The sequence below is a fragment of the Mchenga conophoros genome, linkage group LG23, assembly GCF_057382185.1.
Source record: "Mchenga conophoros isolate Kocher_MC1m ecotype Shallow Benthic linkage group LG23, M_conophoros_male_GT1.1, whole genome shotgun sequence".
In the NCBI taxonomy this organism is placed as follows: domain Eukaryota; kingdom Metazoa; phylum Chordata; class Actinopteri; order Cichliformes; family Cichlidae; genus Mchenga; species Mchenga conophoros.
Genome location: NC_140547.1, coordinates 35,145,246 through 35,167,711, shown reverse-complemented (window position 1 = coordinate 35,167,711; position 22,466 = coordinate 35,145,246). Strand labels below are relative to the sequence as shown.

General features: G+C 38.9%; 2 protein-coding genes across 4 annotated transcripts in view; one reads left to right on the top strand and one right to left on the bottom strand.

Moving 5' to 3' along the window:
* LOC146547735 (gamma-aminobutyric acid receptor subunit beta-3-like) overlaps positions 1-9,579 on the bottom strand; it is an 89,732-nt gene extending 80,153 nt beyond the window's left edge. For all 3 annotated transcript variants that reach the window (XR_014890768.1, XM_085265271.1, XM_085265272.1), the window contains exon 1: positions 8,957-9,579. Coding sequence is in view for 2 of the 3 variants with exons in the window: in XM_085265271.1 (XP_085121397.1) it covers positions 8,957-9,105 (149 nt within the window). In the remaining variant the exon portion in view is untranslated. The remainder of the gene's footprint in view (positions 1-8,956) is intronic.
* The window catches only part of LOC146547734 (gamma-aminobutyric acid receptor subunit alpha-5-like), a 43,012-nt gene extending 21,387 nt beyond the window's left edge, over positions 1-21,625 (top strand). Inside the window, exons 7-11 of the mRNA XM_085265274.1 lie at positions 894-1,037; positions 10,683-10,835; positions 11,100-11,311; positions 15,043-15,338; positions 18,456-21,625. Coding sequence (XP_085121400.1) covers positions 894-1,037; positions 10,683-10,835; positions 11,100-11,311; positions 15,043-15,338; positions 18,456-18,573 — 923 coding nt within the window. The 3' untranslated portion in view covers positions 18,574-21,625. The remainder of the gene's footprint in view (positions 1-893; positions 1,038-10,682; positions 10,836-11,099; positions 11,312-15,042; positions 15,339-18,455) is intronic.
* The last annotated feature ends 841 nt before the right edge of the window (positions 21,626-22,466 follow it).

Here is a 22,466-nt window from a genome sequence, read left to right as displayed (position 1 = left end):
AATTTCACCGTGCACGCCTCTTTAAAAGTTGTTTATCACTGCCAAAGAACTAATCACTGTTTTCTGTCCCCAGTATGAAATATGCAGCCTTTGGAAAGCATCAAAAGTAAAGAATAAATGGAAAATGAAGGTGTCTAGTGTAATTGGGCCCTCCTCCCTCATTATTTTTCCTCTCTGCAGATAATTCCTCTCCCTGTCTCCCACCTTAAACTTTCTGCTTCTCAAATGCTTTCCATAGTATTCGCCAATCTTTTCCAAATCTTGACATGACCATGATTAAGTTTTTGTTTTCTCTCTTTTCCTTTCACCATTTTCTCCTCCTCAAAGTTGTTGTTAGTTTTTTTTGTTTTGTGGGTTTTTTTTTTTTTGGGGGGGGGGGGGGGGGGGTGTTAAAAGAGGGCCATGATAGATCAATGTTCAGCTATGCTGCAGTATTCAACATGAATCAGTGTAATAGCCAGAGATGTTACACGGTTTTCTCTCTGTTTTCATCACAAGTGTGATGCAACACATTTTGGTTAATCTGACTCCGTCTGGGTCCGGCTGCTGACAGGGAAGCTCACCCCTGACCCAGAAGTGTGGTTTAAACAAAAATAGACTAAAAAATCCCCCCCTCCAGCACACACGCACACACACACATTTTACAGACATACTAGACAAATTCTGCTCTTGGCCTCAAGCCTGCAGTCTAATCAAAAAGTGCTAGAGAGGCTCTGCATCAGCTCCACACACGGGGAGCTACACATAATGAGTGATGACAAGGTTGTAACTCACTCTAATATGTTAATAATCTACTCTGCTGTAAACAAACAGGGTTTCACTTCCACTTTGAATGTCATCATATTAAGAGCAAAACACTTAAATCAGAATAATCTTTCCTGTTTGTCTCTCAGATGCCTATCCTGTGTCAGAAGTCGTCTACACTTGGACTGAGGGAGCTAAAGAATCTGTGGTGGTGGCAGAGGATGGCTCCAGACTCAATCAGTATCATCTTGTTGGACAAAGTGCTAACACAGAGGATATACACACAAGCAGGGGTATGTGCTATTTTAATAACTCTGTAGTAATAATATTAACAGCAGTGTGCTTCTATTGCTAGTAGCAAAGTATTAAGAATGGATGGATTAGTGAAATAAGTTGTGGCAGAGATAAAAGTAATATACTTAATCCCAAATGATGGAATATTTTGTGATATTAGGGGAAAAAATAGAGATTAGGTAACACAGCAATATAAGAACTGGAGCCCCAGTAGACAGTTACTGTATAGGATACATAGTACAATAAAAACAAAAATAGGATGACTTAACTATTACCGTTGAACACAAATACAAGCTGTCAACGGGACAAACACTACACCACTCATTAATAAGGATAGAAATATTCAATAATTTTCTAATTATTAACACACACAACAAATCCAATACTGCTTACTTGATCATGCTACAAATTACAGGAGTTTTGTAAAGCTTAGTTTAACCAATAGTTTAGTTTAACTTAGTTTAGCCCATTTGTGTAGGCATGTAAGGATACTTACATATGTTGCTGGTGTTAATGCAGTTTAGCTACGCAACAAGCTAGCAGTTACTGTTTCTAACTCGAGTACTGGTTATTAGTGGAAGATTGTATTCATACAAACATAGTATTACAACATTGTCTACATGTCCACATTTAATATGGGAACTTTATTTCTTCATCATAACTGTGGTGATACAATGGCAAGCTAATGTTAGCTTCATCACTTCAGCTAGCATCACAACAAAACTGTAAATATTCAGTGGCATCAAAACTGTACCTATGAACTAGGTTGTTTTGAACAACCTATAAAATGTATCTTTTGGCAGGAAAATGGAAAAATAAGTAGAGTGATTTACTGAAATATTAGCAAACATAAATGAAAATACAGAATAAGGCAAAAACAGAGTATGCATAAAACAACAAGTTGAAAATGTCAAATATTTGGTATGAGCGCCTTTATTCTTCAACATAGCCTGAACTATTTTAAGCTAGCTTTCTTTATGTAGTCTTCAGGAATAGGTCTCTTGAAGAACATTCAAAGCTTATCTTTGGATGTTGGCTGTTTTTGGTTTGTTCTCTGTCATGACGCCACTCTGCTTAATGTTAAGATAGGGGCTCTGGGGAGGCCAATCCATCACCGATCATGTTCCATTGTGTGTTTATTAAAGCTGTTGCCAATCAGATGTTTTTTAAATGTATTGTTTGGTCGATGAAAATCTGACAATACTTTGCTGCGCTCATCATTCTATCTTTGAGAAGATCCCCAATATCACTTGCTTGCTTTGGAGCAAGTGGCTGCTTTTTGTTCAGGCTTTTTTGTCCGGTGTGTTTTATCGATGACTGTAGGCACTTACACTTACACTATTATGTTGATTACACATAATAATGACAAGTTCAACTGAAACCTTTAAATTTGCTTGGATTCATCACAACATAAGACACGTTGAAATAATTTTGGGTCCAGTTTTTGTAAAGTTTGGCCCTTCTTTTCCTCAAAAATGGCTTGAGGCTATCCTTGACACTGGCAAACAGCAAATGGGCCAATTTCCATGTTGATTCTGTGAGGACATTAAGATGGTATTCATGTCCTGTTCATCTTCTTTTGTCCTACACTTGTCTAGTTTCCTTAAAACACAGTGTACGAGTGTACGAGTGTACGTGATGTAACATTTGGCATTTTCAAACACTTTGTGTTTGAAAAGCATCTTTTTACAAAGAGCCCAAACATACCATTTAAAATGAGTTCATTGATGACCCATCTGTTTCTATTTGTGTTAGTTGTTTTTTATTTATCGGGATTCACTCTTCGTCCATAAACCTCAACTACTGTACAGAAACAATTAAAACCATATGATGTTATAAACTACTTGTACCATCTGTTATTTAAGTAATAATTCTGAGTTAGCTCTTTTTTACAGGTGTAGAGACCTTTGTCAGCATATTTGTTTACCATCAGAGCAGATTTAATGAAACAGATGCAACTGAAATGCCGATGTTTAGCTTTAATTTAAGGATTCGGACAAAAATATTGCATCAGCTGTATTTATATACAAACTGCCCTATTTTCTGGAGCTAAAATATTATTGGGGAGTTGACTCTGGCTTATTTCTGTATTTTTTCACAAGTTAAGCAGGTTAAAGGTCCAGAGATGATTCCAAGTGTGGCATTTGCATTTGGAAGTTGTTTCTGTGAACTGAAGCAAAGGTTGAAGGACCTCTTAAGGCAAAGAGAATATTCTATCCTTAGACTGGAAAACAAACATATCTGAAAGGGAGCAGAAACTTGTCAAATCAGCAGTTCGGCTCTTGCTGAGAAAAAAAGAAAGCATTGGAGAGCTCGTCAACAGAAACAGGTCCTTAAATCCATAAAAGACAAAAGTGGTGGATGTTGGCAAGATCATTTCCACGGGAAAGACAAAAAAAACCCCACAGGATGCACCAAGTGTGGAAGTCACTGCATTGATTGCAAGATGCAAAACATTTATGTTTAGCTAGCCACGCTAGCTTGCTGGACAGATGAAAATACAGCAGAGCTGGGAAGAAACAAAAGGAAAAAAGATCTAAAATGACTCATAATCTGAATAAAGTAGAGACAATTTGATGCAGGGGTACATATAGCTTCCTATGACACTAGGTCACAGGTGTTTGTTGGTGATTTGACAAAACAAAAGTGTACTGAGCAGTGTGTGTACACACTGAGCGACTTGCAGTCAAGTTAACTGGATGTCATCTCAGCGAACAGATGAACAATGAGCCAGACCATGCTGACAAAAGTAACCCAGGAGATTTTGAAAAATATAAAAAAAAGGTGGACTATTGTGCAGGCAGCAACTAAACACTGCTACAGTAAAAGCCTCGGCGGGAAACCTTTTCTCTGCTGATTGGCCACGGATTCCAGACTTCAGGAAGTCATCATCAAAGGATCACTGACAAAGTTTAAAAAAGATTTTATTACGATTATATTAAATTATTGCACTACATTTAATTCTCTAAAAAAGGGACGGTACATAAGAATGTAATTAGTTCATTAGTCAAATCTATATTTTTTCTTAACCCCTTAACATCTGGATTTAAGAGGTTAAATTCAACTTTGGGTTAATTTAACATTGATTGTTCAACTTCAAATATGTTGTGTTGTGTACAAACATTATGAAAACTGTGCCACTGTTCAAAACTTTTTTTAAGTTATAAAATTTTTAAAAAATTGTTAATTATTTATTATTTTCATTAAATAAAGAAACCTCAATCAGAACATAGTGCAAGCATTGCATTGTGTATTTTTCATTAGCACTGAGGTGAATTATGTTGCATGGTACGAATTAGTTAAGGTGATGTAACTAATTCTAGATTAGGGAAGATAAACACTGTAGGGAGAAATGGATGTGCTGCGAGGTGGAGAGGAAATGTGGGAAACATTATCAGTAGTTAAGAGTCAATGAGTGGAGGCTAGTGCAGAGTAGCCTATCCCTCTCACAACCAGCTGTCTACAGGCTCGGACAGCCCTGTCAAACAACACTTATCCCTGCACACACGCACACACATAGAAGCATGCGCGCACATGCACACATACACAAATCGAGAGAGACCTGAGTCCTAGGGTTAATCCCCCATCCAACCACCCATCAGCTTTTGCATAAGAAGATGACATCACAGCTCAGTGAGGGATTGGCTGGGTGTGTCTGTGTGTTTGCTGGTGTGTGCATTTGTATATTTATCTTTGTATCAAATGTCGTCACTGTGACAGTCACACAGCAGGGTCATTGTGACAATAAGCTGGAGGACCAGAAGTTACTTCTTTATTGTGGGGGTTAGGACTTTAAAGTTTTTAGGCTTTAAGGTGAAGCGTTAAACCGGGTTGCTTTTACAGGAGATATTTTACTTTAAGGTGATTATACAGGAAACGATTTAAGTGAAAAAATAATCATGATAATAACAATTTAGGTCTTTGCCAAGCTAGAGTAAAAAAAAAAGTGTGTGTGTTTGTGTGTGGCCTGGGATTGGACGGCCTCACTTTGACACGTGGGGCTGGTAGGGTGTGGTGTGGGTGTTGAAAGTCATCTGCTTAATACTCTTATGTAAAACCAAACTGTAATACACTTTCCTCTAGTATCTAGTAGAACCGTTATTAAAAGTGTGGATTTCCCCTCCTTTTTTTATTTGCGTACCACAGCTCTTTAAATATTTGCTTGGTGACTCAATGGTTTAAGTGAAAGGCTAAAGCTCTTGTTGGTTAAAGGACTGATGACTGCCTGGCTAGTAGGTTATAACACTGAATGGTTTGACATGTTAATTAATGTGCTAGTTAATGGTAGAAGCTAGTAGCTCACAGAGTAACTGCATGTTTATTTCTAGGATCTACTAGGTTGAGGGTCAATTTTAGCCCAAAAGTGTAGATGACACTTAATTTGAAAGGTAAGATCTTAAAATTTCAACAGCTTAGCATTTGGTTAAAACAAACCCAGCTCTAACCCTATGACAGGTGGATGTGAAGAGGTTAAATGGTGGCTTCTTGCAAATGTGAATACTTTTGCAAGAAGCCAAGAGTTACATAAGTCTAGTTTCTAACTGCTGCACTGAAAAGCATTTGGTTGACTACACTGTAAAAAAAATGTAATATAAAAGTATGTTACTGTATATTTTACAGTTTTGTACTGTTCTTCTAGAATATCATTAAATATACATAAATAGGTTGTGATTTTACATTTCAAATGTAAATCAACGTAAAATCACTGTAAATGTAATAAAACATAATTTTCTTGTTTTTTAAATGTATCTGTCTGTACATATGCATATTTAGATTGTTAAAATACATTCACAAATGTATCATAATTTCACAAATATTTGTCCGTTATTTGAAAGATTGAACTGTTTAATTCAAATGTAATGCTATGGAAAAAATAAAATGATTCTTAACTTTTTTTACATCAAATAATAATTATTATTATTGTTATTTAGGGCAATTGTGGCTCAAGAGTTGGCAGTTCGCCTTGTAATCAGAAGATTGCCGGTTCGATCCCCGGCTCGGACACTCGTTGTGTCCTTGGGCAAGACACTTCACCTACCACCTACTGGTGATGGCCAGAGGGGAATTATAAAGTGGAATTGTAAAGCACTTTGAGGGTCTCAAAAAGCGCTATATGAATGCAATCCATTATTATTATTTAAACCAACTGTTAACTGTATATTTCTGTACATTTAAGTATTATTATTCATATTGCCGCATTCATTGACCTTGTTTATAGGTAATTTCATTGGTTGATCACATTAAAATGTACCTAATTTAATGTTTAAAAGCACTTGAAAAAGGCAAAATCCCATGTAAAATTAGGGCAACAAACTGTATTGTCATTACTGAAAATAACTGTATTTTCATGAGAAAGTTATTTTCTGTTATTTTCTGTTATTGTTTTGGCGCCCCAGCTGCCAGAATATTACTGTTTTTTTTAGGATTTTTTTTTTTTTACGGTGTAGTTGATTCTAGAAACCTGGTTTAAAGACACAGTAATGTAGTTACAGTAAAAGGAAAAAAATGGTGAGAAATTCATCCACTGTACATGGAAGCTGTTTCACTGATCTTTACAAACCTGTGTTTACATTTAGGGCCAATTACTGAGTTATGTGCTTAACCTGTTAATATCCACCAGGTCGCTAGCAACCTGTTTTTGACTTAGAGTTTAGTGTAGGTTTAGCCACATGCTAAATTATGTGATTTTCAAAAATTAGTAAATGGTCTACTTCAAACTATTAAAATTTGTTTAAAGCATCTCCATTTGGATCATTTTTTGTTTGCTTAGTTGCATATTTCTGCCACTAACACCACCCAGAAAACCCTAAAGCAGGTGTAAGTGATTTGAGTTTTTGAACAAATATAAACAAATCACTTGTACTTGCACAAAAATTGTTCTAAAATATAGCCACCCAGCCCCCAACTTAACATATAGAGGGCTGAGGCTGGATGTAGACCATGTGGCTGTGCACATGGGTGTGCAAAAAGTCAGAGCAAACCAAAATAGCACAGTATCTAAATTTCTTGTCAAATGAAGTTGTAAGAATGTCGCATCATCCAACCCTTTGGAGATAAATTAATCCAACCGATTCCTTCTCATATGGCTGATCAGATATAAACAATATATACTCTAAGTATAATAACTATGATACAGTATTTATGTTCATATGTTGTATTTGATAGTACTAATGATATTACCCAAATCATCGAGCCACCATCTGGTGTCGTGCCTGCTACCACAAAAAGCTAAACATTATCCGAGAATTCCATTTATCTCCAGGACCAAAGGCGGTAAATCATTCATGCAGCTCAAAGCTTCTGTCTGGAAACTGCCCAAATCAGTGGTGGAGATTGCTGATGAGCTTGAGCTCTGGGGTCACATTCAGCCCAGAAGGTTAATTTACTGTTTATATCTTTGACTCTCTCACTAATAACTTTGACAGACCAAATATGACACTCTAAGATGTGCCAGATCTGAGCTCTGGTTTTTGATCTTGCACTTTTCCCTATTGTGTTAAATGAAATATTGAATGCAGTGAACAGGTGTTACCGAGGGTGCAGTGACAGATGGGAATTAGAGGTTCTACTTTCTGAAATTTTCTTTTCTTAAATATATATAGCAGTTGTTCTGTTACATGGTCCTAAAAGTTTGAAGACCACAGTAATACAAGGAAATCTGATCGCCTCAACTGAATGGCTTTAGTCCAACATGTTAGTATGTAGAGTAATAGTGGAGGAAAACATTTCAGTCTTGTTAACAAATTATTTTATAGATGCAGTCCTAACCTGTAACATTGCATCTGTCAAAACCTTTATGTCTAACTGTATGCAGGGATACAGTTTGAGATTTAAGATTAACCTCGTTTGCCATGTCCACCTAGGGTTACGGTTTGGGGTTTTTTTTAGCCACAAGCAAAAGGACACACTTTCAGAGAAGAATACACTTTGGCATTACAGTTTTTCAGTGAAAAGCTTTTCAACTGGGCCTTTCCAGACAAGAAAAAAACTTTAACAAATTTGATCTCTAACCATAACTCCAGATGGGACCACCTGGTGGTTGCTAAGCAGTTACATTTAGTAATATTAGCTATTTCTTGACAATGAACATTGATAATGAGTGGCTCCATAATACAGTGGCTTATACATTTGCCTAGCAAGCCAGATATTCCTGGTTTGAGTCTGAGAGGAAACACGTCTCTCGGTTGTGTCAGGAAGGATATCTGGTGTACAGATCTGCGAAAGCAAGTGTGTGGCGCTACATGTTGTGACCCCTTGTGAATACGGGACTAGCTAAAAGTAGCTAATGAACAGTATTCATGACGTTTTGTGTGTCAGATGCTGGATGGTGTTTGACTTTAATTACAACACTAATCTGAGGCACTCCCCCTTGAGGATGTGAAAGTGGAGATAAGTGAGGGAGTTTTTCTTTAAAGACCTGACATCTTTAGGGTCACGGCTTCTTCCGTCTCAGATACTTTCCTTAAATAACTCCCTGACTCTAAAAGCAGATAAGGCTTACTCTAGCAACAGTTACGTCTACAGTTTGCAGGGACCTCAGGGCTTGTCAGGAACCTTTGCGACGTCAGTGTTGGGACAAAACGCCATATCCTGTGAACCTCTGAAGACCCATCTGGTCACCAGTAACCCATTTAGGGTTAGGAATGGGCTTGGTGTTAGCCTTAATGTCTAGCAAATATCTAATGAACAGTTTTTTTTAGTTTGTATCTTAATACTTTTCTTTTAAGGTACTATAAAAACACTACCACTACCCCTCCCATTATGTCTAACCCTGACACTTGATGCATTGACACTGACTTACCGGGTGTTAAGAAGTTAAATGATCTAGAAGGACATTTTCCAGAGAATAATAAATCATTTTAAATGCTGTGCACACAGCTTTGGCAAAACAGGGCAAAACAGTTTCCCTCCAACTCACCAGTTTACCAGCATGGCTGCATTGTTGCTTGACACAAAAGGGAGTTCCCCACAAACACTGTGAAATACAGATCCTTGGGAGAAAAGTAAAATCCACCAGAGGAGCATGGTCTTCCTCTTTCCTTTGCCCCCGGTCCTTTCAGGATCCATGCATCAAGTGCAAAGGTAACCCTTTGCAAGGGATGTGTCTGGATGATTCCAGCAGGTGTAGAAGTGGACTGGGTAGTTGTGAACCAGGTGGCCTGGAGTCATGAAGGCATCAGAAGGCCCGAGCGATTAGGTAGAAGAGAGAACTAAGCATGCTGGGGAACTCCAGATCGAGGCATGGCAGTGACAGTGACGTTGATAAGTGTGCGTAGTGGCCGTTCGTCCTCAACACAGGGCAGCTGCAAAATAGAGAAATTTCCCCCGGTTTTAAGCTGATGTCAGCTGATGAGTTCAGCGCGCTTTCTGAATTGCTTTTTCTGTCCTCCCCAAGCCAGTCAGTTCCATGAAGAGCGTTGGAGGTACCAGAAAAATAAAAAGAAAGAAAAACAACATAAAAAGAAAAAAAGAGGTATGCAGATATATCTACACGGCTATCCCCCCTCCATCCCACCAGTGATTAGAAGCAATGAGTGTCCGTCTCCGTGGCTTAGAGCGTGCGCTGAGGTGTGTGTCAACAGCTAGAGATCATCCTTCATGTGTGTTTGACTGTGTCTACGTGTGTTAGAGCCTGGATTGGCAGGGTGGAAAGGGGTGGGGTTTGGAGCTCAGCAATGGATCCCAAGACAGGAAGCCTCAGCACCCCCCTCAACCCCCCCCCCTGCTTTTTAACTCCCTCTCTTTGCGCTCACTGATGGCAGGATGCAGATTGTAACCAGGGATTAGGGAGGTTCAAAAATCCGATTGTGCCTGGAGAAAGCCTCATGTATTACTCTGTTTGTGTGTGTGTGTGTGTGTGTGTGTGCGTGCGTGCGTGCGTGCGTGCGTGCGTGCGTGCGTGCGTGTGTGTGTGTGTGTTTGTGAGGGAGAGAGAGAGCGGCTTGTGTACGTGTGCCCCAGTGTATGGAATACAGTCATTAGGTTTTTCATAGTTTACCAGCACCTGCAGTCACAAACTGCTGCTGGCAATGGAGATTTTTATTTAAAACCCTCAAATGCAATCTTCTGTTGTTTAGCAGAGTATTCTGTCCTCCCACTTCCCACCTCTCAACACACTTTTTACCTCCCACTGTCATGGCCCATTGTTGAACCCAGACATTAACTGCATAATAATCTATTCTCGTGTTCTCACAGTAATTAACACCACTTACGCTAATTTTTCCTTTTAATAACAGACCTGAAGTCAGGTTCATTTTGCTGTTATGTTTAACTGAAATGTTCTCTTTACACATTTTCACCAGTCTCCAACACCTCTGATTATTTCATTAGTCTAATGGTAGAATAGTGGAAAGAAGGGGAGCTTCTCAAATGACACTTTTCATTCCTTTTATCCAGTGACTAAGCACCATTGCAGCCAGTTTACTTGTTTTTTTGATCACACAGCTGGTAGTTTGTTCTAAAATAAAGACATGCCCAATGCGGTAGACTAAACATCTTTTGTTCAGTAAGGAGGTCAAGTCGCACATTAATAATTCCTCTATTCTCAAAGTGCATCTTTAAGTAGATATTTCTGTTATTAGGACGCTGTTGTTTGTTGTCCTTATCTAACCTTATATCCTTTTTATTTGCTTCTTTCCCCTCAGGACAGTATACAGTGATGATGGCCCATTTCTTCCTGAAGAGGAAGATTGGATATTTTGTCATCCAGACGTATATGCCATGTTTCATGACTGTAATCCTGTCCCAGGTGTCATTTTGGCTGAACAGAGAGTCAGTTCCTGCCAGAACTGTTTTTGGTGAGTGAAGCTGCTTACGTACTAATCCTTAAAAAAAAAAAAGTAAAAAAACTTCTTATTTAACTGGGTAATATTTCCATCATGCGCATTCATACCAGGGAGAATAATAACAGTCGCTCACTGAGCAGCAGCACTGCACAAGCTGACAGTTAGGAGTTATTAAAGTGCCCACCTTCACTGAGTGAGGCCAGTCTGTCATTTGTTTCCAGCTGGCTCATAAAAACTAAATTTAAAATCGTCATGTCTAACTTTGTTTGCACCCAGGGGTGACCACTGTGCTGACCATGACCACCCTTAGCATCAGTGCGAGGAACTCGCTCCCCAAAGTGGCCTATGCTACAGCCATGGACTGGTTCATTGCCGTCTGCTATGCTTTTGTCTTTTCTGCCCTCATTGAGTTCGCAACAGTGAACTACTTCACCAAGAGGAGCTGGGCTTGGGATGGCAAGAAGGCTATGGAAGCACAACACCCTAAGGTACAATTTGTGGGTACTTTGATACACATTTAAGAGTTTATCCTCAGATCATCCAGAAATACCAAAATCGCAAACTTGGCTATGACCTGTGGTTATGAAATATTAGCAGTTGGTTGCAGGGCCTACAAGTGCGGCAGTGTATTTGAGACATCAGCTAAGTTATTACAAACCAGATTGCAAAAAAGTTGGGACACTAAACAAATTGTGAATAAAAATTGAATGCAATGATGTGGAGATGGCAAATGTCAATATTTTATTCAGAATAGAACGTAGATGACAGATCAAAAGTTTAATCCGAGAAAATGTATCATTTCAAAGGAAAAATATGTTGATTCAAAATTACATGGTGTCAACAAATCCCAAAAAAGTTGGGACAAGTAGCAATAAGAGGCTGGAAAAAGTAAATTTGAGCATAACGAAGAGCTGGAAGACCAATTAACACTAATTAGGTTAATTGGCAACATGATTGGGCATAAAAAGAGCTTCTCAGAGTGGCAGTGTCTCTCAGAAGCCAAGATGGGTAGAAGATCACCAATTCCCACAATGTTGCGCAGAAAGATAGTGGAGCAATATCAGAAAGGTGTTACCCACCAAAAAAATTGCAAAGACTTTGGAGTTATCATCATCAACTGTGCATAACATCATCCAAAGATTCAGAGAATCTGGAACAATCTCTGTGCGTAAGGGTCAAGGGCGTAAACCCATACTGGATGCCCGTGATCTCCGGGCCCTTAAACGACACTGCACCACAAACAGGAATGCTACTGTAAAGGAAATCACAGAATGGGCTCAGGAATACTTCCAGAAACCATTGTCAGTGAACACAATCCACCGTGCCATCCGCCATTTCCAGCTGAAACTCTACAGTGCAAAGAAGAAGCCATATCTAAGCAAGATCCACAAGCTCAGGCGTTTTCACTGGGCCAGGGATAATTTAAAATGGAGTGTGGCAAATGGAAGACTGTTCTGTTGTCAGACGAGTCACGATTCGAAGTTCTTTTTGGAAATGTGGGATGCCATGTCATCCGGACCAAAGAGGTCTAGGACAACCCAAGTTGTTATCAACGCTCAGTTCAGAAGCCTGCATCTCTGATGGTATGGGGTTGCATGAGTGCGTGTGGCATGGGCAGCTTGCATGTCTGGAAAGGCACCGTCAATGCAGAAAAATATATTCAAGTTCTAGAACAACATATGCTCCCATCCAGACGTCATCTCTTTCAGGGAGACCCTGCATTTTTCAACAAGATAATGCCAGACTACATTCTGCATCAATCACAACATCATGGCTGCGTAGGAGAAGGATCCGGGTACTGAAATGGCCAGTCTGCAGTCCAGATCTTTCACCTATAGAGAACATTTGGCGCATCATAAAGAGGAAGGTGCGACAAAGAAGGCCCAAGACGATTGAACAGTTAGAGGCCTGTATTAGACAAGAATGGGAGAGCATTCCTATTTCTAAACTTGAGAAACTGGTCTCCTCAGTCCCCAGACATCTGTTGAGTGTTGTAAGAAGAAGGGGAGATGCCACACAGTGGTGAAAATGGCCTTGTCCCAACTTTTTTGGGATTTGTTGACACCATGACATTTTGAATCAACATATTTTAACCTTAAAATGATAAATTTTCTCAGTTTCAACTTTTGTTCTGTGATTTATGTTCTATTCTGAATAAAACATTGACATTTGCCATCTCCACATCGTTGCATTCAGTTTTTATTCACAATTTGTTTAGTGTCCCAACTTTTTTGGAATCCGGTTTGTATCATATTCCACAAGAAACAAAGGAAGTGTTGCAAATGATTGATTATGTGAAATAACAATATTGTTGTGTTATGTTTTGTTATCTGACTGGTGCAAATGGTTATCTAACCTTATTGTGGAAATGACAGTCTTCACTAGTGGGGATAGTTACAAAGCTTTCTTCATTATGAATGAGCACACATCTTTTTATTGAATATTTGAAGAACCAGCAAAAAAAACAGAAACTCTTGTAGAGGACATAAAGTCAGAGATAGAAACAACAAGGAGCAGGTGCATCTAGCACAGGTAGAGCTGCTGCAAAAACCCACAGAGCTCAGCAGCCAGCGCAACAAATTCTGGATCCTTGGCTTTTAGTTAGCAGTTAGCATTAGCAGCACATGCTGCGTCCGATGTGAAAGTACCTTTATGCTGCGCACTGTGACTCACAGCCATGATCCCGGCTTTGTGTTAAACGAATCCTAAAGTATTTCTAACCACTGATATACCAAAACTTTATCCTTTCAACAGCTACTGAAAGTTAGGGGACCTAGCTTCTATCGAATCGTACTTGTACTTAAAACTTGAGTGCAGAGTTTCACACGTATTTTTTGGCTAAGTCCACACACACACAAATTCTTTTTACACATACAAATCTGTTTCACACACACACACACACACACACACACACACATTCTTTTTACACATACGAATCCTAATTTACAAGTACAAAACTGATTTACAAGTACAAAATATTTATGACCACAATTTGAGCCCACACAATTTCACTGACAAAAAAACTGAAGCACAGTTATTTATTTGATTATTTGTCAGATCATACCATAAAAAAAATCCAGAAGAAATTCAGTGACTCTACTCTAGGCCTCTAGGCTTATCTGATAAACAGTACTACTTACTCTGTGGTACTATAGGGTTTTAAACAGTCTTAAGGTCATTACACACCGAACACACTGCAAAAACACCAAAGTGAAATTCCCAGTTCTTCGGATCCAAACTCGTTGTGTATTGTATAAACAGGCAGATCACATTTCACATGCACTGTGAAAAAAATTAAATCATTATAAAGCAATGATAAGCTGTTCCTGATGTTTCTGAACAAGAAAAGGAAGAAACTGAGATTCTGGGTTCCTCTAATTCTCATCAGGCAACACCAGGAAGAATTTCATGGTTTGATCCAGGAGTTGAAGCTGTATGACGACCACTTTCATACATATCTCGGGATGACAGCGGAGTAGTTTGAGCTGTTGTTGGCAGAGTTGAGACCACATCTGAGGAGGCAAAGAAATAATTACAGAGAGCTGATTGTATGTACCGTACTGGTGTGCCAAACATAATCTGATTGGTCAGATTTCTGCTTTTGGATCAGAAAAAGCAAGCTTGGTTCAAAAAAATAAATGCCGCAGTTTTGTCCAGCAAAATCACATCCGGTGTGTCAAGGCCTTCATGCCAAACTAATCATTTTCTGCCTTTAGCTACACAGTTAGCAAACAGATATTAGAGCAGTGTTACATTTACGTGGCACTGAAGCAAGTGAACTTCAGTATAAGTGTTGAAAAAAACAGTTAAGTACATAAATGCACTGTGAGTCATCAGGATATTGAAAGTCACTTCACAGCATGGATTACTATAAATTCTGCTTGGTTTAGTAATCCCAGTGATGTCTAGGACAACCGCCAGGCATCTGTTAACAGCTGCACTAAAACATATATGCACAGTGCAGTCATCATAAATAAAACTCAAACTGACAGAACACCAGTGGAAATCATGATGCTAACTGATTGAAATTCAATAACTCAGCAGCCCACATTTTACCAGAATGTTCTGCCAGAAATATTTCACCTCAGTAAGGTCACTAATCACTCCAGACAGAACGAAAAACACAGATTCTTCTCAAGCCAGAAAAAAAAACTGTAACAGTAGAGCAAAATGAGGCTTGTAACTAACATTCTACTCAACGTGCTCTGTCCTGCCATAGAAACGAGACCCGATGGTTCTGTCCAAGAAGCCCAACAACGTGTGCTCGGCAGGTGTCAACTACACCCCCAACCTCACCAAGGACACGTCCATCTCCACCATCTCCAACACGACGTCGGTACACCTGCGTTCTGCTGAGACCAAGACGATGGACCCCAAGAAGACCTACAACAGTGTCAGCAAGATCGACAAGATGTCGCGGATAGTGTTCCCTGTCCTCTTCGGAACCTTCAACCTCGTCTACTGGGCCACGTACCTCAACAGAGAACCGTTGTCGAAAGGAGTTGTCATCTCAACGTAATCGCTCTTCTTATTGTTCCTTTTTTTCAGGGGCGTGGGGGGGGCGTGGGGGGGGGGCAGTTTGTGTCAGGGAGAAGGGAAGGTTGAGCCTAATAGAAGAGGGGTGATCCATAATGAAAGCAGCCATTGCTACATCTCTCCCTCCAGACTAAACAAATGTGAAAACAAAGAACAAAAACTATACTCACCTATTTAGATCAAGCACTTTGAATGGATGCAAGGCTTCACGATTCCCTTTCCTATTTTTCATGGCCTAAAAAACTGCATTTTAAGACTGCATTAACAGGAGAGAGGGTGCTTTGCTTCTTTCTCATCTGTTCTGCTGCAGTTTGCATGATTCTCACCCCCAAAAAGGGAACATGGACTCCTCTTTGTCTTGAACACCGACCATGTATATGTCAGTCATTGCTTAAACTATGGGAGCACACTTGGTCACTACTACCTGTAGAATTTAACAAAGTAATTTAATGCTTCATGTTCTTACTGCACTGGGCTCATAAACTCTGCAATCTAACTCGCATTTGAATTTTAAAACATGATTTTAAAATGTACCTAATTCCGCGCTATGAGAAAGACGCATCTCTCGAGATTGATGCTGCAAGTGCATTAATAATGTCGTTTTATGTCTCCTTTTTAAAAAAAAAAAAAAAATCTTGCCAATTCTTTTCCTCTGCCTAACGCAGAGGGTGCTTGTGTCTCTTGTTGTACATCTTTACTTGAAGATTCAAGAACTGTTGCTGCAGGCCTGGTTTCCCAAAAGCACTGGCAGTAAGAGTCTCAAAGTAAAATGTGAGAGGAAAAGAAGTTTTGAATTAAAAAGTCATCATTTAGGGCCAGCAAGAATGTTTGAAAAAAGTGGGGTTTTTTTCTGGCCTACTTACACGAGGGTGACTGGACGGCTGTGGCAGATGTGTTAGCACAAATTAAGGATTGGATATATGTGATTTAACAGAATTTTGAGCCTGGGTCACTCAGTTGGGAAACCAATATGCACAGTTGAGATACCAAATGGAGAGCAAGTCACATACAAATCAGGACAGCGATGTGGACAGTTTTGGGACTGTCGTTCAGAGATGTCCAGACACGCACCCTGCTAATGTGTCCACAGAGAAAACCAGACTCATGTACAGTTCATAACCCTGTTTTGGTTTTTTAAAAAACTGCTGGTGAAATTTACTAAATGAGTACTGTGACAATTTTGTAAGGCACTGACACAGCTGCTATGTATTTGTAAGTGTTCCATTTCCAAATGTGGGGAGGAAAGTATGTAACGTAATCATATGAATGTGGTTTTCTAAGGCTTGCGACAGGTAATTTGCTCCACACTGTGCCGTCATTTAACACCGAAAAGAGCATGCCTTATATTGCACCTGGATGCGATAGTTGTCGCAAGGAGCATTAATTTATGTGGAATGCCAAGGGGAGACGTTATCAGAATGAGCATGTAATTGGTTCGGGTATATGGCTGTGACAAATCTTTGGATCTGCCCTGTCAGCTGCTCACGCTGAACAGTTCGAGCCAAGCCCCACATATTTAGTGTATTTTGATATAACAAAGCAGAACATGCCGCAGAGCATCGGGGGCAAGGAGAGAATTACAAGATGTATACAAGCCATGGCTGTATAGCTGGTAGCAAGGTTAGTTTTTTTGCAGTGTGCAGAGCTGTTTGTAGGTTTTTTCATCGTGTTTCATCAAATAGGCAGCGGGTCATAGTGAAAATAGCAGAGAGCTCAAAAAATAAACAAACTCAAAAACTACACATTGAGCTCTGTAACATCACAAATCGACTTCATACATTTTGTCTACTTTTTAAGTTCTGTCCCAAAAGTATTTTAAGAAAAACTGTAATGTTTGTCAAAATGTCACTTTAACTGTGACGAAGGTGTTGGAGGTGTTCCTAAATATCAGGATTGTGCAGGTGGCTGTGAGTCAGATTCTTTCTTTTGACTTTAATAAATACCTGCAGACCCTTATGCAAAACAACACATTGCACGGTCACAGTACCGTCCTGGGTTTGCAAGTCGGTTGGGATTTGACAGTTAATAATGTTTTGTGTTGTGCGACACATCCTGCACATGGGCTGTTAAACAAATATTTTAGGTTTATAAGGCAGAGCTGGTTGTAGTAAAGTAATAAAGCAGTCTTGGGCTGCGTCAGCCTTTAAGACGACAGTTTCTGACGCAAGACTAATCATTGACCTTTTTAGTAGATTACCTGCAGAACCTTCCACTCCCACTGAGCTATTCTTTTTCACATACAAAAAGTGAATCAATAATTTTCTCACTCATGCCTCTTAATAGCAACACTTGAGAGCTCAGTTCATGCTTTGCACAAAGTCAAAGTATTCTGGGTCATTTAAGCATCTTCTGAGGCTGTTGGAAAATGTTAACTCCAGTCTACAGTGTGTTTGTGAAAGTGAAGTGCTGGGGGGGAAAAAGATGATTATTGTGTCATGTTTCTGGATTCCAGCAGAGCTATACTAGAAAGAAAACCTCACGCATATATCAGCAACAGGAGACAGAAATTCAACAGCTCAGCAGCTAACAGGTGACCAAAGATTGATTGTACCATGAACTGACTCATAACGGTCCACAAAAGTGAGCAACACAGCAGAGCTCTGTCCTCTCAGAATTACTTACTATTGGGTTCAATCGATGGGCTCAAGTTTATCAAAATTGCACCCTGATTTGCATTAATTTACTTCACCTCCGCGAGCTAATCCAATGTCACTGGACTGCATTGGTTTTTTTTCTCAGAATGTTTCTCTGTTTTGAAAGCTTGGTTCGACGAGGCCTTTAAGCTGCAAAGAATTTGGGGAAATAAGGCCGAGTGTCATGAGAGAATCATGTAAATAGCCTTTTTCGTTTTCAACGTAAACAAAAAGACAGATTGTCACATTTGTGTTCTGAAGCCCTTAGTAGAAAAAAAAAGCCCAATGTTGATGTTAATGATGTTATTGTCTTCAATATCTTTTTTCTTCTGTGTACATGTGTGAGTTTGTTTCGTTCTTGTGGCTTGTAGAAGAGCTGATCAAACGTGATCTTTGGACTGATTTGTATTTTATATCTACAGTGACTTAATTAAAGTGACGAGCACACATTTTGTCATTACAGCTCAAGCCTACCTGTTGCACAGCATGTGTTGGTTTGTGGTGAGACAAACTCAGGAATAAGAGGACCCCATGCTCCCAACAGAAATATCAGTTCTTCATATCTATCATATGGATTTTGAACACCAACCTCTCTCACCTGCTGCTGGGAACATTGTCCTCAAAAACTTTAGGCCGCTAAGCAGATATTTATACACTGGCTTGGTAAGAAACCATGTAAATAAGGGTGACATAAGCTGCTATCTGCTTTGCATTGTGTACTTAAGGTGGACTTAAGTGATTTTATTTTGACTTTGTGTGCCAGGATATGCTGTGGTATTTTTGTGCTGTTTAACTGATGTTGAAGCTGTCATTTATGGAAATCTAAGATCCAGCTTTCTGTCAGATCAGACAATGTTTCGGTTTCAGTGCAATGGCAGCCAAGTACAGGATACAGACGAGACATCTCCCCCCCACCAATCTGTAATCTGTCTGTTCCTCGACTTCCTGTTTGTATCTGACACATTATCAAGTAACAGTACACACTTTCTGTCTGTGTATTTCTGATTAGGTCTGCAGTAGTTGAGTTCTTCAACAAGTGTGTTTTTTAAACTAAACAGTTGTTTTTATTGAGCTTTATTTAAGCCTTGTTTTCTAACATATAACCAAAGGAACTATTACTGTAAAAAGTCACTGATAATGTCCCTGACAAACACATATAGCCTTCATTATTTTTTCTGTGGACAGCAGCTTCAGTCTGACAGAAGTTCACTGTATGGACAAAGGTACTGGGTCTCACCTGTTATTCTTTGAATGCTTGTATTTTCAGTCCCATTGCTTCAGCTGTGTAAAATCTAAAGAATCTAGGCCTGTACTCTTTTGTGCTTTTATTTGGGAAAGAATGGGTCTTTCTAAAGAGATCACTAATTTAAGAGTGCTACTGTAATAGAATGAGACATTGCAGCAAGTCCCTTCATCTAATTTTTTGTACCTTTCAGAAATTCCTCAGTAAGCTGTAAGTGGCATTTTTGCAAAAGTGGAAGTTTTTAGGGACCACAGCAACTGAGACACCAACTGGCAGGCCACGTAAAGTTAGAGAGTGAGGTTGCCAAGAGCTGGGGCATATAGTGCATAAGTGTAATCAACACTCTGCTGAAGTGCAGAGTTCCGAACCTCCTCCAACATTACCATCAGCACAAAAAACTGTATAGCAGGAGCTTCGTGCAATAGGTTTCCATGCAGCGCAGCTCCTGTAGGTAGCCCAGTACGTTTGTGCAAATAGTGTATCTCTACAACTATTAGCTTGTCCATAAATTTGGCTAATATGGTAATATTCATGGAAAATTTACAATAACTTTGGTGATCCTCTGACTTTTTCTAGTGCTGTCATCAGATCAAAATTACTGTGGCTGGTGGGTAATATATGGAAAAAATAAAAATAATCCTCCAGTCTATAAACTAAAAATAACATGAAAGTTCAAAAATTTTCAAAAAGAAATTATTTTGACTGTTAACAGGCTAAACAAATACAGCTTACATGATGTTATACCAGATTATAAATATCTGTACCCGCTGCTAAATGCCAGCATATTGGCGTCATCGTTGTTAGCATGTGGATATTAGCATTTAGCTGCATGTAGAATAATAGTAGGCAGACAGATGGATGAACACTTAAATTCAATACATTATAAATCCTCTGATGTTCTCAGTAATTTAATAAATATTTCTGACTGATAACAAGCTAAAATAACATATATGTAAAGTGGCCTTTGTTATACTCAGCATTTATGTGTTATGTTTGATAATATTTGTCATCTTTTTATCAATTTCTACTATTAGTAGCATGCTGGCATTAGCATTTTACTGCATGTAAAACAGTGATAGGCAAATAGCAAACAGTGACCTTCTGAAAAATTAATGAATTGAAGAATGAATTAATAAATCTATGTATAAGCATATTATACCATATTATTAATCATCTGAATAAAACAATGCTAATATCATAATAGGTTTTTAATGCTAGCCAGCTAAATTAATACAACTAACATGATTTATCTGCCTATTAATATTACACTTATTAGCATCAACCTTTTAGCTCTGTCGGTGTTAGCATACTGTACTTGATAGCTACATATTAGCTACATATAGAACGTTGACAATATTTGGCAAACAGACAAATATAGGATTTTATTTTTTCTGCTGTAGAAAACTCAATCATATTAACTATAGGACATCATATATTTAATACTACCCACATTGTAATTCTGTCATTTCCAAAAATTCGGCAAAGCTAATATTATGTTAATATGCTAGGGGCTGAAAGAAGACAAGTAACTCACGTATATCAGCTCATTCACGTGAGCTGTCAGGTCAGAGGATCCCCATAGTGCTGAAACCTGGTAGACTTCCTCATGTCTGTGCACATCTTTCTTGGCGTAAACCAATGCACCCATCCATTTAACTATCTCTCTTTCTGGCCAAGAAACAACCCCACCCGCCTTCCTTCAGCCACTGTGACAGACTCATCTGCCATACATCTGTTAGAATAAGGGATTTAGTTCTGCTTAAGTTGCTTTCACCCATTCAGGGAAGCCCCTTACAGCAAAGGGCTTCTGTCCAATTTAAGCCCTGACTGGCCCAGCCCTCATGACAAACACTTGTTTTTCTCAGTGTGTTGTCTGGACAGCTGTGGCTGATGCATGTTAGGAACAAACTTAGGGTTGATTATATGCCCTTTATCCCAAGCTAGCTCATGGGCAGTGAAGCTGACTGACGCTTTGAACTCTTGGCTGGGGAATTTATTGCACATCCAGCAGCTGGTTTAAAGGACACTTGCGGAGCTACGATAGCAACAGTTGCCTGTTCAAGTAAGGCTAAAGGTGACCAATAAAATGCATAAAGTTGCTCATGTTTTTTTTTTTTCAAGAACTTTTTACAAGAATATTTACGAAGAACCCATCAAACAGACTTTTGCTTAATTTTGCAAAAATGCAGCAAAGCCATTGTAGCTGGGCTTAAAAACGTATTTGTGTCACTCATTCTTTGTTTTATGTACTGTATTTGTTTTGTGTATTATACTGATAATGATCAAATAAAAAGGATTAGCAAAGATGCTATATAGTACATTGCAAACACTACTGTAGCTCAAATGTTGCTTTGTTGAATCCTGATTAAAGCTGCACATATAAAAGGAAATCTGACACTGGTATGTCTGAATCATGTTTGATTGTCTATTGATATTAAATGCTTTGATGAACTACTTAATGCAATTTGGGTCACTTAGAAACATTATTTTTACAAGTAATGCAAATTTGCTTTAATTTGATATAATGTGAAATTCATCAGAAAACTTTTTCTTTTCCATTTTTTTTTAGTTTGATCTGCCTAGTATCTAAGAGGGCATACAGAGGCCCATTGTCACTGTGTTTCAGTGGCATATGATATGCTGTGGTATTGTTTTCATAATGATATGGTAGATGATGACATGTGTTTATATTTTCCCAGTTAATGAAGCTGTCAGAGGTTTTAGTTTGACAAATAAACTCTTTATAGCTTAATTAAATGGGACCTGCTAAGCAAAAGTCAGCTTGTACTGCTCTATTAGCGGAGCAGTACACACCTTTATGTTAACCCCTCAGCTTTTCAGTTTCATGCACTGAATAACCTTCATTTATTAGGGCGCACGTCATTGTTTTCCCATACAGCCTTACACACAGTAAGCCAAATGGATTGCTGTGTGTAATGATGACATATTTCATCTGAGATAAAATCTTTGGGAAATGGTTTTCCTAATGATCAGTCGGTCTTTTGCAACAGACAGTTATCAGCCTAGGCAATAGCTTTTATCACTTGTTATCAGTCCTGCACATATCAACAACAGGTGGTGTCATCCACCTACAAGGTGGAGACTGTTTTGCCCGTCTAAATTTAAGTAATAACGAGAAACTGTCAAGCAAATTTGCCTTTTGGACAAAACTTACATCATTTAAAAAAACAACCTTTTTATGTTTACACCAGAAAAAAGATTGTGCTCTGT